Source organism: Canis lupus, chromosome 11, assembly GCF_003254725.2.
Source record: "Canis lupus dingo isolate Sandy chromosome 11, ASM325472v2, whole genome shotgun sequence".
Taxonomy (NCBI): domain Eukaryota; kingdom Metazoa; phylum Chordata; class Mammalia; order Carnivora; family Canidae; genus Canis; species Canis lupus.
In genome coordinates this window covers 67,087,002-67,104,963 of record NC_064253.1, presented here as the reverse complement: position 1 = coordinate 67,104,963, position 17,962 = coordinate 67,087,002, and the positions used below count along the sequence as shown (strand labels likewise).

At 39.0% G+C, this 17,962-nt stretch overlaps 1 protein-coding gene across 8 annotated transcripts in view; it reads left to right on the top strand.

Annotated features, from left to right (window-relative positions):
* FKBP15 (FKBP prolyl isomerase family member 15) overlaps window positions 1-17,962 on the top strand; it is a 56,107-nt gene that overhangs the window by 5,410 nt on the left and 32,735 nt on the right. For 4 of the 8 annotated variants that reach the window (XM_049091924.1, XM_049091923.1, XM_049091922.1 and 1 more), the window contains exons 2-9: window positions 3,652-3,705; window positions 4,541-4,656; window positions 10,477-10,561; window positions 11,032-11,101; window positions 13,000-13,074; window positions 13,403-13,501; window positions 15,536-15,685; window positions 16,520-16,588. In XM_049091924.1, the coding sequence (XP_048947881.1) occupies window positions 3,652-3,705; window positions 4,541-4,656; window positions 10,477-10,561; window positions 11,032-11,101; window positions 13,000-13,074; window positions 13,403-13,501; window positions 15,536-15,685; window positions 16,520-16,588 (718 nt within the window). Of the gene's footprint in view, window positions 1-3,651; window positions 3,706-4,540; window positions 4,657-7,825; window positions 7,986-10,476; window positions 10,562-11,031; window positions 11,102-12,999; window positions 13,075-13,402; window positions 13,502-15,535; window positions 15,686-16,519; window positions 16,589-16,648; window positions 17,694-17,962 lie in introns of those variants that run through there. The other 4 variants (XM_049091925.1, XM_025432150.3, XM_025432153.3 and 1 more) reach the window with 3 other exon arrangements.

Sequence of the window (17,962 nt, the reverse complement as noted above, 5' to 3'; positions counted from 1 at the left end):
GACTGTCATGTGCCCATTATTATTATTGTAGAAGTAGATATTTGATGCCATATTTTATAAAATAAATAGCAACAAAGTTGTTGTTTTAAAAAATAGAATTAATACACTATAACTGTTATGTGTTACTGGTTTTTTTTGTCTTTTTTTAAAAGATTATTTATTTATTTATTTGACAGAGAGAGAGAGAGAGAGAGAGAGAACGCACAAGCAGGGGGAGAGGGAGAAGCGGGCCTCTTTCCAAGCAGGGACCCTGGGATCAAGACCTGAGCTTAACCAACTGAGCCCCCCAGGCGTCCTGTGTTACTGTTTTTGATGAGAAAAGAAAAGGAGTATAAAGCTAAGGTTATGTAATGACTTTGGCAACTAAATGCATTGGCTAATGTTTATTTTAAAAATGTAATTAGTGGTGTAATGACTTTTACTGTGAATTATAAACATAGAGACTCAAGTCCAGAGTTAGCAAGCCCATTCTTGCTATCATAGAGAAGTATGTACATTTGAGAATCCTTTAGAAGTGGAAAAAATAATTTATGAGAAACTTATGCCCCTAAATCTATATAGAGTTCATTTTAGAAAATTAATAGAAAATAGAATGGATCTGAAAAATCATTGGGTCGATCTGGCTTTTAGATTGATTTTGCAGTCATCAATTGGTTGGCCTTTAGAGCATCTATGGAAACATAGTTTACATATGACCCTTTTGTCTTTCCCTTGAAAAGAATATAGCAACAAAATGAAAACAGCAAATCCAATATCCATATCCATACTGAAGCTAACAAGGATATTTATTTCTTATTTATCTGTGCATAAGCTATTATATCTTAACCTAGTTAGGATCTTAGTTTGATCTAGTTTTGATCTTAAGTTTTGTACATTTTTCACTGTGTTAAAGGCATTATTCTTTTAGAGAATCTTACCAGATTGCCTCTGTTAAAGGAGAAATCATGGTCTCCACTTAATTTTATTAGAATTTGTTGATGAGTTATTTAGGCCAGCACTGCTCTCTCTGCTCTTGCAGTCTCACTTAACCACTTAGTCCTTGAAAGGAGGCATTATTGGGATGCCTGGTGGCTCAGTAGTTGAGGGTCTGCCTTTGGCACAGAGCATGATCCCTGGGTCCTGGGATGGAGTCCCCCACCAGGCTTCCCTGCAGGGAGCCTGCTTCTCCCTCTGCCTGTGTCTCTGCCTCCCTGCTTCTCTGTGTCTCTCACGAATAAATAAATAAAACCTAAAAAAAAAAAATAATAAAGGAGGCATTGTTGACCCCATTTACAAGAAACTGAAAGGAAACTCATAGTACACTACCTTGAGAAAATAGGATGATAGTTTCAAATTATATTAAATTTATTTTGCAAAATGTTAGTATGTATTCTACATTAAAATTATTGGGGGAAAGGCCTCCAAAAGTTGTGAGGGTTTTTTTTAAGGTGTTGTTTTGTTTTGTTTTTTAAAGTAATCCCTATGTCCATCGTGGGGCTCGAACTCATACCCCTGAGATCAAGAGTCGCCATGCTTTACTGACTGAGACAGACAGGCTCCCTTTAATATTTATATTACCTAAACCAAAGATGCCTTTGGAGAAGAGGAGCTCAGAGCCAGACTAGACTTTGAGTTCATTTACTGAGCCTGTACCAGACCCTCAGCAAAATATAGTCAAATAGTAATTATAATAGTTAATTATCATGTTATATAATAACTGATTGAATAACTTTTATTAATCTATATGGAATATAATTCCATACAACAGCTACCTGTTATATATATCTTATATTACAGTTTGAAATTATTTATTATGTAATGCTTAATTTCTGTGTTAGAGTATATAAGTTCCTTGAATATAGAACCCAGCTTTGCTCACTAATGTATATTCAGCGTTTAGCACAGCATTGGATACATACTTCTTTTTTTTTTTTTTTGGATACATACTTCTTGAATGAATGAAGTAGACTCCTGTGGGAGCCCCTAAGAAGATCATTTATCTAGACTTTGAGATTAGGGGGATCTTCCAGGGGAGAAAAGAAACAGGAAGAATGTTTCAGGCAGAGGAAACAGCATATCCAGAGGCAGGAGATTAGAAAGATCTTGCTTTATTTGAGAAACTATAAGTTCTGTGTAGCACACAGTTGAAGATGAGAAATGGTCAGTTAGGAAGCTTGGGAAGTATGGAGAGGTAAGGTCTTGAAGGGCTTTGTATAGCTGTCTCGAGTTCAGATTTTTATTTTGGTAGTATTGAGGTGTTATTGAGGGTTTTAAGGAGCAAAGAGACTTGATCGAATTTGGTTTTTAGAAAGATCACTGTTGATGCAGTGGGGGAAAAGGGTAAGTAAGCAGGCAAGACCAGGACAGGGAGATGTCAGGAGTTTGTCAGAATAATTCAAGTTAGACAAATAATGATGGTGACCTGAGCTACGAAGTGGCAGTGAGGATGGGGAGAAATGGATGGGTTCAAGAAGATATTAAGTAAAATCAAATGGACTCAGGGATTGGTTAGGAGTACCCGGAGGGGGAGGGAGCCAAGGATGTTCCCCAGATTTCAGTTTTGGTTGTGGATGTTCGCAGAAAAGAGTTAACACAGGAGACATGACAACATCATTTTTTAGAAAGTTCTGTTTACAAGGTTGGCACTTGGCTGGCGTATGGGAACTTGATTGGTAAACAGTTCCTTACACTGATACAAAGCTTTCCATAAATGACGAGTGGCTCTCTCTGCCTAAACTGTGTGTACAAGGACGCCTGGGTGCTCAGCAGTTGAGCGTCTGCCTTCGGCCCAGGGTGTGATCCTGGAGTCCTGGGGTCAAGTCCCACATTGGGCTCCCTGATGGAGCCTGCTTCTTTCTCTGCCTATGTCTCTGTCTCTGTCTCTCTCTCTCTCCCTGTCTCTCATGAATAAATAAATAAAATCTTAAAAAAAAAAAAAAAAAACTTGTGTGTACAAACAATGTGGTTTATATTGAACCTTACCTTCTTTCTGGGAGTATGAAGTTTTGGTTCATGCTAGAGGGTTTCTGTGTGACTAACCTCCAATAAAAAAAACCTGGGGTACTGAGTCTCTAATGAGCTTCCTTGGTAGACCATACTTTATATATGTTGTTACAACTCTTTGGTGGAGGAAGTAAATGTCAGTTTCACTCCACTGGAAAAGGACTTTTGGAAACTTGCTCCTCATTTCCTCTAGACTTTGCCTCCATGTGCCTTTTCTTTCCCTTTGCTGATTTTGCTGTGTTATTCTTTTGTTGTACTACTTCTTAGCCATGAGTACAACAATATGCTGAGTCCAGTGAGTCCTGGCAGATCACTGGTGGTCTTGGAGATCCTGATACGAAAAGTATTTTCCCTGGGAGAAGAGAACATAAGAGAGCAGGTTTTGCTGGGGCAGTGGGGGTTGAAAGATAGGAGTTCTAGTTTGGGCATGTTGCATTTGTGTGGCTGGTGGGATATATGTGTTTTCTGACACTCAGGAGCAAATTCTGGGTTGGGGATACAGATTTGAACGTTATCAGCATTTGGATAGCACTTGATAACAACGTAAATGAATTAGATTGCCAAGGGTGGGGGAGTGTCACTCGTGAGGGCATGGGCCTTTGAAAGGTTGGGGAAGGGGTGCCTGGGTAGCTCAGTTATTGAGTATCTGACTCTTGATTTCGGCTTTAGGTTCATGATCCCAGTGATCTCATGGGTCATGAGAGGAAGCTCCTTGCTCAGCAGGTAGTCTGCTTAAAGATACTCACCCCCTCTGTCCCTCCCTCTCCCCCCTCCACCCCCATCAATTAGTCTTTTTTTTTTTTTTTTAAATAAAAGGTTGCACAAAGAAAGAAGAGCCCCAGGAATTATATAAGGATCCAGAGACATGAGATGACAACAAGAGAGGAATCCCATTAGCATTTATTGATGTCTTACTTGGGCCAGTCCCTCCTCCCACCCCTATAAATATCCCCACAGAAGTTAAGGGAGGAGTTTGTTTGAAGAGGAACAAATTAGTTGACTGTAAAAAGACGGCATGAAGGCCAAATAAGATAAGGACTGATAAACTGTGTTTAGTAACAAAAAGGTTGCTGGCGACCTTAAAAGCAGTTTCATTGGAATGATTAGGGCATAAGATTGATTGCAAAGGATGGTAAAGAATCATTCTGCCTGTTAGGTGAAAGGATAGGACCATGTTTGATGGAGTAAGTTTGGAGTACAGTTCTAGTCCAGTGTAACAAAACTAAAAAGAAACTATGACTTGCCAAAAGCAAGAATTTTACTTTGAAGAGACCACAGAGAGCATCTGCTCAATTTACCAATCACTCAATTTACATACACAAAAACTGAGGTCCAAAATAAATGCCTTGACCAAAGTCCTGTGGACAGGCAAAGTCAGCTGATGTTCAGATCACAAATACAATCTTGATTTCAAAGACACTTAGCTGTCACTTCCATTATTGAATGGTGGGATACGCAATCAAGGAGGTATTTGTTCAAGATTGGAGGTAAGCAGGTTTTATAATGATTCCAAGTTTGAGATATGTCATATGATGTAATTTTCATTTTCTACTAACAGTGCCAGATTGGCCTCTCTATTTGGACCGGATCAGGCATCTGCTGGCTATGGAAATGAATTCTTCCAGTACACAGCCCCCAAGCAGCCTAAAAAAGGCCCAGGAACAGCAGCAACAGGTAAGTGAAGAGGTTAGGATTGGCCCTTAACAGGTTAGTTAGAAGGATAAGCAATCTTCAAAAAGTGACATGCCAGGTTGTCCATCTTCAGTCAGTCTGGCCAAGTTCATTGCCAGTGGTACATTTGTCTCTAAGCTCTGAGATCCTAATTCCAGCACCTAGGTAGTGTGCCCTTTGTTGGAAGCTGGTGGAGGAAGGTCTCAGGCAAACTCTTGCCTCATGTTTATAGCCCGAGGCACTCCAAGTAGGTACTGTCTAATGTTTTGGCAAGAAGGAAGAGCTGCCTTTTACTTCTTCTACCTGGATAGGTTAGATGTAGGCTGACAGTGACTTTTTGCCAACTGGACAGTGATGCTTAATGCTGTATCCCCTGTACCTGTCATCATGATGGAGACATGTCGAATAAAAGGACAGAAAGGAACAACTAATATTTCTAAAATGCCTGCTTTGCGTCTAGTCTTAGGTGCTTTACAAAGATTGCCTTATTTAGCTGTCTCAGCAGTGCTGTGAAATATGGCAAGTCTACCACCAGTTTAGAGGCTTGGAGAGGTTTAGGGACATGATCAAGGTCATATAGTGGTAAGTGACATGGTTGAAATTTGAATCCTGACCTGACTCACTCCAAAGCTCTTTCCTCTACATTTTGCTGTCTTTGTATAGGAACCTAAAGATGAGGTACACCTGGGTGGCTCAGTGGTTGAGCATCTGCCTTTAGCTCAGGGTGTGATCCCAGAGTCCTGGAATCGAGTCCCGCATCAGGCTCCCTGCATGGAGCCTGCTTCTCCCTCTGCCTGTGTCTCTGCCCCTCTCTCTGTGTCTCTCATGAGTAAATAAATAAAAATCTTAAAAAAAAAAAAAAAAAAAAAGAACCTGAAGATGAGTGGGAGACTGACAGAAATAGTCCTGAGCAGAACCAAGTGGTAAGGGACGTTAAATTGTTTGTTGAATGAAGATGAAAGTATTGAGTGCCTTTTTATTTTTTTATTTTTTAAATTTTTATTTATTTATGATAGTCACACACAGAGAGAGAGAGAGAGAGAGAGAGAGAGAGGCAGAGACATAGGCCGAGGGAGAAGCAGGCTCCATGCACCGGGAGCCTGATGTGGGATTCGATCCCGGGTCTCCAGGATTGCGCCCTGGGCCAAAGGCAGGCGCCAAACCGCTGCGCCACCCAGGGATCCCATTGAGTGCCTTTTTATATGTTAGGCACGATGCTGTCACTGGGGATGTTGTTAGATTATTGAGAGTTGAAGAGTTGCAGCAGATGTCATATGGCCCATAAGCCTGAAATATTTACTGTTTGGCCCTGTACAGAAAATGTTGGCTGACCCCTGCTCTAAATCTAACCTGTCACTTTTGGCAGCTTTGCAGTAGATTGCTGGTCCTCTAAGCCATAACCTGGCCAAATTTCTGGTAGGCTCTGACTTTACATTTCCTCTGGCACAGCTATTCTTCAACAGTAGGCTTCTGACTCAGTTTAAAGCGGTTGAGTTAATGGATGTGGATAAAAATAAACGCACTTCAGTCCCTACCCGGTGAGGTAACTTGATTTTGTTTTAATCAGAAAACAACAACTCTGAGTTAATTATACTTTTAAAGGGGAATTATAGAGGCATTTCAGCTTAAAAATTACCTATACAGTCTTATGTGGGCATTTACAAAGAAAAAATAAAGTAGCAAGATAGGAGATCCTCTCTGTTCAAGGGATATTTGTATAAGGAGGCTTTGTGGGGAAAGAAGCCGCAGCATAGTTCTTGAATCTCTTCAGATCTCGATATAAAAATAGAGCAGATATAAAAGACAAACCTATGGATAATATTTACAGCAAATCCAGTTGAAAAAGTATCTTTCCGAATATCCCAAAATACAATCAGCTCTGGACAAACCACTAACAGCCACAGGGCTTGTGTGGTATCACATTTGCATGGAAGAAGACAGGGTAGCAGTGGATATGTAAATCTGAGAATGGGAGAACTCCAAAACAGCCACCAGATATTCATGGAAAATATGGCAAGCCAAGCTGAAACTGAAAAGAGTTTTGCCTGTTCTAGTTGTGGGCAGGTACCGGGGTTGATAGGAGGACGGAAAGAACTGGAGTAGTCTTGCTTCTGTGAACTTTTTTTTTTTTTTTTTTATTAAAGTAGGCTCCATGCCCAATGTGGGGCTTGAACTCATGACCCTGAGATCAAGAGTCGCATGCTCTACCAACTGAGCCAGCCAGGTGCCCCACTCCTATGAAGTTTTTTTTTTTTTTTTAAGATTTATTTATTCTCTATGAAGTTAAGAACACCACCTTGAACCCTACCTCCTAGAAGTTCAGGAAAGCAAATTTTACCTTAAATGAGCAGTGGGAACCTATCAGAATCCAACTCCATGGCAAATTATAACAACAGAGAGAACAAGAAACAGAACAGTATCCCTACAGACAGCGAGAGCTCTGTTATGTGAGAATGTTTCTTACTGAATAGATAGATTAAAAACTACAACCACCTGTCAACATTAGGAAAATAAGACATGAAATGAGAACATAGATTGGAAATTCTCAGAAGTAAGTTACATGACTCAGACAAGAATCAGAGACGTAAGAAAAATTTCAGAAATGAAGACTAAATGAGAAGGAACACAAGAATGAATAAAAACAGCAGATTATACATGAAGAGAAATAGAAGGTTAACAGGAGGAAATTGTTAAAAAATAATAAATTTAAGAGATCAAAATGTTCCAAAAGAAATTGTGATGAATATTAAGGTTGGCAAAGAAGGTTCAACACATGGAGTGTGTGTTTGTGTTTATGTGTGTGTGCTGTGCATGTGTGTATACTGAAAGAAAAAGAAGGGGAAATGAACAGGCACTAACAACTATAATTTAAGAAAACTTTACTCAAAAAAAAAGGAAAAAAAAAGATCTGTAAGTACATATTAAAAGAAATTCTTGTTGGGATCCCTGGGTAGCTCAGCAGTTTAGCCCCTGCCTTCAGCCCAGGATGTGATCCTGGAGTCCTGGGATCGAGTCCCATATCAGGCTCCCTGTATGGAGCCTGCTTCTCCCTCTGCCTGTGTCTGTGCCTCCCCTCCCCGGCCCCGTGTCTCTCATGAATAAATACAATCTTTTTAAAAAAAGACGTCCTTGTCAGTGGGGAATTGAGACAAATCTGCAATACCAATTTCAGAGAGGAAGGACTGATAAGCCAATGAAAAGACCCCATGATTGTGGGCATCGACTCAGCCTTCTAGCAAGTCCACGAGCAGCCTTCTGTTTCCAGTACAAGAGTGTACTGGGAGAAGTTGAAGTAACCTGAAGGAGGATGCTAGGCTGACCTTGGAGAGACGGTATTTTTTTCTCAGTATTTCCCACTTGTCCTAATAGCCTGCCTCTGGCCTTACTTTTTTTCTTATAGTTAGCTTATCAGGAGAGAAGTTTTATTGTAGTATGACATACAACTGGGCAGTACTGGTTGAATTAACAACTGTTGGGCAGCCTCGATGGCCCAGAGGTTTGGTGCCGCCTTCGGCCCAGGGTGTGATCCTGGAGACCCAGGATCGAGTCCCACGTCGGGCTCTCTGCATGGAGCCTGCTTCTCTCCCTCTCCCTCTGCCTCTCTCTGTCATGAATAAATAAATAAAATCTTTAAAAAAAAATTAACAACTGTATTATAGGTTTTTACAACATAATAAGGAAAACATGAAGACTAGACTAGGACAGTAAGCAAACAATGTAAGTGGGCGATTCATCGAAACAACAAAACAATGACCAGTACAAATCTATAGAAAATGTTAAATCTGCTTCACTATAGTCAATAAATACAAATGAAAACAACAATGACATGTCATTTTCCTATTCCCTACTGCACCTCTTCCGTTGGTAAAGGTTTAAAAAGACAGTCACCTCTTGTTGGCAGGGATACAAAGCTGGCATATTCACACTGCTGGTGGAGCTGTAAACTGGTATGATATTTCTCAAGGGCATTTGAACATGACAAAACCTTAAAATGTTTTACACTTCTTCACCCTATAATTTCAGTTTTAAGAATTTATTCTAAGAAAGTAATTAGAGGTACATACAAAAATGTAGGTTTCCAGGGTGTTCACCATAGCATTATTTATAATAGAGGAAAATTGGAAGTAGTCCAAAGAAATGTCAAATAATAGGACATTGGATAAATTCTGGTAGAGTTGTAGTGTAGCATTTTATGTAACCACTAAAAAGCATTTTTAGGATTATTTAATCTTTGTCTTGGAGATTATTTATTAGAGAGGGAGAGCATGTGTGCTGAGCAGGGAGCCTGATGTGGGGGCTTGATCATGACCTGAGCCAAAGGCAGACGCTTAACTCATTAAGCCACCCAGGCTTCAAGGGAGCCCAGGCTCCCCTTGAAGACTGTTTTAAAAGAAATACTAATGCTAAATAAGAAAAGGTGGTTATCAAATTATATTATAAATTTTAAGAAAACATAAGAAAGCTGCAAAGTTTATGTGTATTGAAAATAGACTAGGAATAAGTCATCAAATTATTAACGTTTACTACAGGGTCACTTTTATTTTCTTTATCTGTTTCTGCATTTGCTAAGTTTTGCAAAATATGAAATACATGTACTCTAATCAGAAGAAAAGATGTGTCAGTATTGTTAAAAAAATTCAACTGAGTAAATTTTAAAGATGGCTTTATTCAGTGACTCATGAATTGGGCAACATCCCATCTAGCAGATAGGAGGGAGCTATGAGGAGTTGAACAAAATGACTTTTATAGGCAGATGGGAGGTTACAGTAGGGAAAACAAGATAGTTACTGCAAGATTACTACTTTCCTTCAGGGGATGGCAGGGGGCTGTCATGCTGATGACCTAACTAGTGCTGAACAGGGAATTCCTGATTGACTAGTTCTAGATTCCATTTCAGGGAGAGCCGAAACTGTACGTCAGTCTCAGTGACAAGTGTAGGGAAGTCTTAATTTGGTGACTGGGACTTAGCTTAAGTGACTCCATTTTAAGCCTGTGGTCTTATTTTTAATAAAAAGAAAGAAATCAAACAAGGAGACTTGGAAGTTCTTGGTTTCTGTGTCTGTGCCACTGTTGTCACTATTCTTCCATCAACACATTCATGTGGTGAGTATAAATAGGCAGTTTTCTTTAAATACACTGTTTTAAAACAGTGTTACTCTGTATCACTAGAAAAGTGAAGTAGTGGGCAGCCCTGGTGGCTCAGAGGTGTAGCACCACCTTCAGTCCAGGGTGTGATCCTGGAGACCTGGGATTGAGTCCCACATTGGGCTCCCTACATGGAGCCTGCTTCTCCCTCTGCCTGTGTCTCTGCCTCTCTCTCTCTCTCTCTCTCTCTCTCTCTGTGTGTCTCTCATGAATAAATAAAATCTTAAAAAAAGAAAAGAAAAGAAAAGTGAAGTAGTGAATGCAATATGAATATCATGATTAATTTTCCAGTCCGAAATAAGGGAAGGAGAAGTAATCTTATTTATATTATAGCTGGCAAAATAATAGAAAAAGAAAAGAAAGTAGATGGAATATGACCTCACTTTCTGGGCAGTGCCTCTGGTCCAGCCCCAAGACTTGTATGGAGAGGAATAGGAATCCTGGAATCTAGTTCTAGGCTCCCTGCCATCATCATGTCAGGTACTCAGGTGCTTCGAGCCTCAGCTTCCTCATCCCCAGATGAGGTCAGAGGGTTGTTCTGTGGATCAGATAAGGATAACAGCCATAAAAACATTGTACCACTTAACTATAAGATAGAATTTTGAAGCTGCTTTAGTGGTTAAAAATCAGTTTTAGGAAAGACACGAATGACATCTTTGTTTTCTTCTTCATCTTCAGGAAATCAGGCGACAGCAAAAGCAGCACCCTCTACGACAGGCACCTCCACTGTCTTGGTTGCGACAGCAGTTCATGCCTATCGATAGTAAGTAGCTGAGAAGGAATGCTTTTTGAGGGTGGGGTGGGGGATACCGGGTTAAGCTCCTGTCTTTTCTCAATAAGCCTCTATTCGTGGCAAAATGAGCTACACAGTTAGGCTGCCCAGTCCTTCCATAGCCAGAGGATCAGTAATGATTTTTAACATTTCAGTTAGAGAACTCTCCCCATAAAACTTTGAAAAGCCATCTTGTCTAGTATTTTAAGCCGTGTCTAGGAAGTGCTTATAGCCTCAACAACTGCCTTTTTAAGAGCTCAAAGAAAGCCACTGCACTGAGATATTATGAATAGATATTTAGAGAGTAAAGAAGTTGCATAAGAGCTTTAAATTATAAACTCACCTCTTTCCTTTTCTTGAGGCTGGATGACTAGATTCTCTACCTTCTGTGTGGCAAATAGAAGCTGGTTCTACTTAGTTTAAGAAAGTATTAATACCTATTATTTTTCTTGCTTCTGTAGCATGAATGGTCAATATGTAAAGCAGGGCAAGTTTGGTGCTGCAGTCCTGGGGAATCACACAGCCAGAGAGGTGAGAATGCCCCCATGTCTTGTGTACATTCAGGTGTCCCAGATCATACTGATGAGCTTGTTTTTACCTGGACTCACCCAGTGTCTCATGTGTTAGAGGATTAGGATGATTGTGTTGAATGTGAAAAATTTTTTTTTGAATGTGAATTTTTAATATGAGGTAAATAGTAACATTTATAGTCACATCTTGCTGATTATTGTGCATTGAAACAAATCCAACCATGCAAGATCTTTTAAGTTTGACCTTTGTGGAAGTTGGAGAGTTTTAGAGTAAACCATTTACCCATGACATCCATCTGCTAGGTAGTGAAAAACACTTAGTGTTCTACTTAGAGCTTTTCTGTCTTTATGCCTGGATCAATGACCCAGTGTTTATCCTTTGAAAGTTTGACAATGGGATAGGCAGTGGATCACACAGCACACTATTGGTTTGGTCAAAAACAAATGTGGCTAGAAGCCCTGAGATTTGATTTCCATATGTGGTTGTGTCTAGTTTCAAATTCTGCTCCAGAATGTTTTAAACATTGTCGAGAGAAGCATGAGAAATTATGGAATTTCAAAGGCCCAGTGAACTAAGAGCCACATTCCTAAGACACTCTTGAGACATAGATAAGATAACCTGTTCAGGGTAACTAAGGTAATAGACAACATTCATTTGTTTTAAAAACAAATAACTTACCTGTAGAAATTTGGAAACACATATAAAAATTGTGGGATTAGAATAATGAACCCCCAGAAACCCATTTCTAGACTCTAAGAATTATTAATCTTACTTCATTTTAATTCCAGTCTCCTTTTGCTTAGATTATTTTGACTATATCTCCAGCATTCAGTTTTAGCTGTAAATATTTTAGTATATATCCCAAGGATTTTTTTTTTCTAACGTAACCATTATGCAGTTATCACCTAAAAAAACTCCACAATAATTTTTTGATCTCACTCACTACCGGCTAGTGTTCAGATTTACCTGGTAGTCTCTCTCTCTCTCTCTCTTTCTCTTTTTTTTTCTTTACTTATTTTCTACAGTTTGTTTTAATCGGGTCTGATAAGGTCCATACATTGTAGTTGGTTGCTATGCCCATTAAATCTTTCATTTCTCCCATCCAGAGCTAATGTCTAGTTGTCGCTGATTTTGTCATATACTAGCCATTCATGATTATTTGTGAGAAAGAGAGAGAGAAAGAGGGAACGAGCAGTGGGGAAGGGCAGAGGGAAAAGCAGACTCCTCACTGAGCAGGGAGCCTGACTTGGGGCTCGATCCCAGGACCTGAGCTGAAAAAAAAAAAAGAATGGCCATTCTAATCAGTGTGAAGTGGTACTTTTTTTGCTTCTAGTGTACATTTCCCTAATGACTAATGACACCAAGTATCTTTTCTTTCTTTCTTTTTTTTTTTTAAAGATTTTATTTATTTATTCATGAGAGACACAGAGAGAGAGAAAGAGGCAGAGACACAGGCAGAGGGAGAAGCAGGCTCCATGCAGGAAGCCTGACCTGGGACTCAATCCCAGGTCTCCAGGGTGAGGTCCTGGGCTGGGCTGAAGGCGGCGCTAAACCACTAAGCCGCCAGGACTGCCCAGCACCAAGTATCTTTTCACGTATGTGTTGGCCAATTGTAGATCTCTTGTCATCCTTCATACCAGTGAAAATACCAACAAAATAAAGACATTACTAATTACAGAAAAGAGTAAGTAAGGCCAAGATGAGAAGAAATTAGAATGGTTAGTGAGGAGATATAATTTAAAATCTTAAGCTTTAAGAGATCAAGTGAGTTTTGAGTTATATGCGTCTTTGAAGCACAATCCCTGACATCTTATTGCTGGTTTTGTATTTCCTTTTAACTTCTTTTTTCTTTCTTTCTTTTTTTTTTTTTTTTTTGGCCCACCTTTATTTGAGTACAGTATAGGATTCTTCTTTATATCAGTCAACAACAGTCAGTTACTGTTGCCAGGATTCATCTGAACTTTGAGCTAATGGTAAGATTTCCCATGTTGTATTCGTTAGCTCCTTTGGGATGGGTTTATAGGAGAAATCGATCGGTCTGTGTGTACCTGGTGGCAGTAAGATCTACTGCTTCAGCCCCTGGACATCACAGTGGATATCTTAACAGAGCCTCTTGAAAAGGTCTCTTGGCTGCCTTCTAGGAAGTGGACCAATGGTGGTTGGTGGAGATGGGAGGGAAGAAGTTCCCTATCTCTCTCTGGGTCCACCTGAGTCAAGACCCTTATCTACAAGTTTAGGCAGTCAGATTTATGTACTGTGCCGCCTGTCATTGAATTATCCCAATATTTCTCCTTTCCCCAGGTTCGGCCCAACAACTATAGTACCTTTTATGATGACCAGAGACAAAACTGGTCCATCATGTTTGAGTCTGAAAAGGCTGCAGTGGAGTTCAATAAACAGGTAATACCATTTTATTCTTCCTGTGAGAGGCCAAACACTAGCCTGCATTTCCCTTGATTTTAGGAAACTATATGGAAAATTCATAACCACCTGTGTTTTGTTAGTGACAAGCATTAAAAACCCACTCAATTGTCACTTGAGCTTATTGTATTTCAGGGAAATAATAGGAATCCTTATTGAAATTGCTTGAAAATGAGACTTTAAGAGAAAAAAAGTCATGCAAACTTTTTAAAACATTTTCCACTTCATAAATTATCTTAAGGAATAAATAAAACTATCTTTTAAAAATAGTGTTTTAAAAGAATTTTTACAAAGTTAAATGATGCTTGTAGAAAATTTAGGAAAGAATTAAAAAAAAAATCACTTGAAATCTTCCTGCCCAAAGTAACCACTATTTTTTTCCTATGTGTAATGTACATAAGTAGATATACTCCTTTAAGAGTTCAATATCTCGCTATATTTTTTATCAATGTATAATGTGCTTTTCCCCACTTCGTGAAAAATTATTTAGAAACATTTTTGAAAGCTGCATAGTCTGAGTGTTCCTTAATTTATTTAACCATTCCCTTACTTTTAGACATTAAGACTGTTTTCAGTTTGAAATAAATGATACTGATGTAGTTTTGGAATATAGGTGAGGTCTGTTGGGGTGAGATCCAGAGCGAACAACCAAGAAAGAATTCTTGAGATGTCTTTGGTGCAAAATAGTGGTTTTATTAAATCAGGAGGACAGAACCCGTGGGCAGGAAGAACTGCTGCCCCAGGCTTGAGAAGGGTGGCTGATTAATTATATACCTGCAGACTTGGGAGAAAATAAGGAAAAGGGAGGTTTCAAAACGATTTTCATATGCTAAAGAAGACCTACAAGATACTGAACGACCTGTCATCATCAACCTAAAGATTGTTTTTCCCTCTAGAAAGGCATTAACATTAAGATAGTTGGAAACTTTCTGAGGAATGTCACATATCCTACCCTGGAGGGGGGTTCATTTATGGGGTGTCAGCCTGTGCTTTGTCCTCAGTTAGCCCTGTGTTCCCCATCAGTACTGTAGTAAGCATTGTTGTGTATAAATCTGTGTCCTTTCCCCCCCACCTTCTGATTATTTCCTCAGGCTAGATTTCTAGAAGTGAAGGATTGGGTCCAAGAGTCCATATATTTCTTGGTTTTGTAGGCAGTTTGGCGTAGTTTTTCATAGAGATAGTACTGTTTGACATTCATATCTGTTCTCTTACTTTATCTTTGCCAACATATAGAATTATCTTTTTTTTTTTTTGTCTTATTTGTTTGGTAATAACTTCTCATTGTTTTAGGTAGCATTTATTTGATTGCGATAATGAAACCTTTTAAGAAAATGAGTAACAAACTTCTAATGTAGACCATGTTAAATAATTGACCATGAAGTATTTATGAAGATGTATTTGGCTCTTTTGTCAAATATTTGTACTGAGATGATATGACTAAATCTGTAGGTGATAGACATGCAAATCTGGGAATGCAGCATGGTTTTGCCGAGGACCTTTTTTCTAGTTTATTGTCTTTAGAAATACTTTCTGAAATCATTTTAGAAGCTTTCCTTGCTTTCACAGGTTCCCAGACACTGAAACGGTAAAATCCTTATAATAATGGAAGCTAATAGTTATTGTGTACTTACTGTTATTTACCAGGCACAGTGCCAAGGACTCTTTGTATTAGCTCAATCTTCATAATTACCCCAGGAAATATGCAGAGTTTTTATCTCCATTTTACAAAATACCTTTATGAAATAAGGTTCACAGAAGTTAAGTTATTTGGCTGAGGCCACAAGTTAATAAGTGGCAGTACCCAGGTCTGTACCCAGACAGTCTGACTCCAAAGCCTTACTCTTAGGCACTTTGATTCCTGGCAAGATTACTAACTTTGGAATAGTTTACTTCTGAACATGTAATCAGTTTTGTTAGTGGATACCACTGTTTGGAAAAGAGCATTAGCAATAAATGGACTGAATATTTACTGAGCTTAAACTAAGTTTGTGCTGCTTTGATTTCATCTTGCAGGTGTGCATTGCCAAGTGCAACAGCACCCCCTCCCTAGATGCAGTGCTCTCCCAGGACCTCATTGTAGCGGAGGGCCCTGCTGTAGAAGTCGGAGATTCTTTGGAAGTGGCCTATACCAGCTGGCTCTTTCAGAACCATGTCCTGGGCCAGGTAAGGAAATGTAGCCTGCAGGTTCATTTGTAATTGAAATGGCATGAGGGCTATTCATATATAAAATATTATTACTGTGAATTGCTGTCATTGGCAAATAGAAATCTTTCAGGAACTCTGCTTTGACTGCTTTTGAGGCATAGTCATGAAATGCTTATTAAATCTGCTCATTGCTACTTTGTCTCCTATTTAGAATGAAAACTAATTTCCTAAGTATCATTTCTGGTAATTTTTCATGTGTATGTCTTGCCCTTTTGTATCAGTTTTAAACTTGACTTTATTCTTATAGGATTAAGTCTTAAAACTTCATTTTAGAACTTACAGTTGTTTCTTTTTTTTTTTTTTTTTTGTATAGTAGATATTATAAATAGAGTGGACTTGTGTTTTAATATCCTTAAGCTTACGAAAGCAGTATGATACAGAAAGAGCTTAGCCAACTTAGCCTTAATGTGAGCCATGATGTGACCTTCTTTTTAGGTCTTCTTTTTTTTTTTTTTTAAGATTTTATTTATTCATGAGAGACACAGAGAGAGAGAGAAGAGAGAGAGAGAGAGAGAGAGAGAGAGGCAGAGACACAGGCAGAGGAAGAAGCAGGCTCCATGCAGGGAACTCGACATGGGACTCGATCCCAGGTCTCCAGGATCACACCCTAGGTTGAAGGCAGATGCTCAACTGCTGAGCCACCCAGGCTGCCCTCATTTTTTAGGTCTTTTAAGAACTTTTACCCCCTCAGTGTATTTGACATAACAGGAATACTGTGCTAATCTGTATTGACCAACACATGGTTATTATTTTTGAAATTGGCTGATCTCATTTACTTTGATCAAACTGTAGGTTTTGGACTCTACTGCTAACAAAGATAAGCTGCTTCGCCTGAAATTAGGATCAGGAAGAGTCATCAAGGTACAAGCTTAACTGTGTTTCTTATGTGGCTTTATCAGTTGCAATGGGCTTAATTTAGATTAAATTAAAATTTCTAACCTGAGTATATTTTCTGAGTCTGAAAAGGCTTGGTTAAAAAGTAGGAAGAGAAAAATGTGTTACATTATCTGGGAGATTGGTTGGGAAGTTTTTATCTATGAGAATATATTGAAGATGGGGACATTTGTTTGATCTCTACCCTTTCTTTTTCATCGTGACTGAGGCAATTATTAAATCCTTCCTGTAGCCTAATAGGGGAAGAGATGGAACTATTTCTTTTAGAATTGTATCATAATGGATGATTCTTAATTGTCTGAGATGCTTTGAATCAGCACTTCCCAGTCATTGTGGGAAGCAACTACCAGGTAGCAAGAGGAACACTGGGATTGGAATCTGTGGACTTGGCTTTATGTGCCTTTTTGTCCCAGCTGTGCAAGTGTTTTATGAAATAAAGAGTATTTTACACATATAGGGTATCTTTGTGTCAGGAAGTATGCTCTGTGAAGCACTCACTGGCAAAAGAAAGGTTTTCTTCATAGCTTTGTTTATCCCTCCTTTCCCCGGGCTCTTTTGGAGACTTTTCCCTGTAGATCATAGGAATTAAGCATGACCTTTAAAGATAGATCTAAGAAAAACAAAACAAAACAAAACAAAAATAAAAATAAAAATAAAGATAGATCTAATGTTGCATCTTGGCTTAACAATTTACTAACCATCTGATCTTGTGTTAGTTACTTCACCTCCCTAAGCCTCAGTTTTTTTATCTGTACAATGAGGATAATGCTCCTAACCTTATGAAATTATTTTAGGGGTTAAACAATGTAATGCAAGTAAAGACTTACCAGAGTACTTGGAAAATGTGTTTAATGAATGGTAGCTGTTTTTTTTTAAGATTTGATTTATTTATTTAGAGAGAGAGCACGCGCACACACACGCGTGCATGAGAGGAGGGAGGGGCAGAGGGAGAAGGAGAAGCAGACTCCTCGCTGAACAGGGAGCCTGACTGGCTCGATCCTGGGACCCTGAGATCATGACCTGAGCCGAAGGCAGCTGCTTAACCGACTGAGCCACTCAGGCGCCCCGAATGGTAGCTTTTATTTCTTTTATAATACCATTGTACTATCCTCCAATTTCTCTCATCATCTACGATAAGCATATTTTATCCAGCCCTGGATATGCTGACTTTTACAAATGAATAGAAGCAGTATTCTAAATATTCTTATAACCAGGGGGGGTGGATTATAGTTGAATTTGATATCTCTTGAGAGGTTCAAACCTGAAAGTATGGAGGAGAGGAGCCTAGTATCTGGGACTTCATTTTGTCTAATGAGAAGGCTAATGTCTTGATGAACTTTT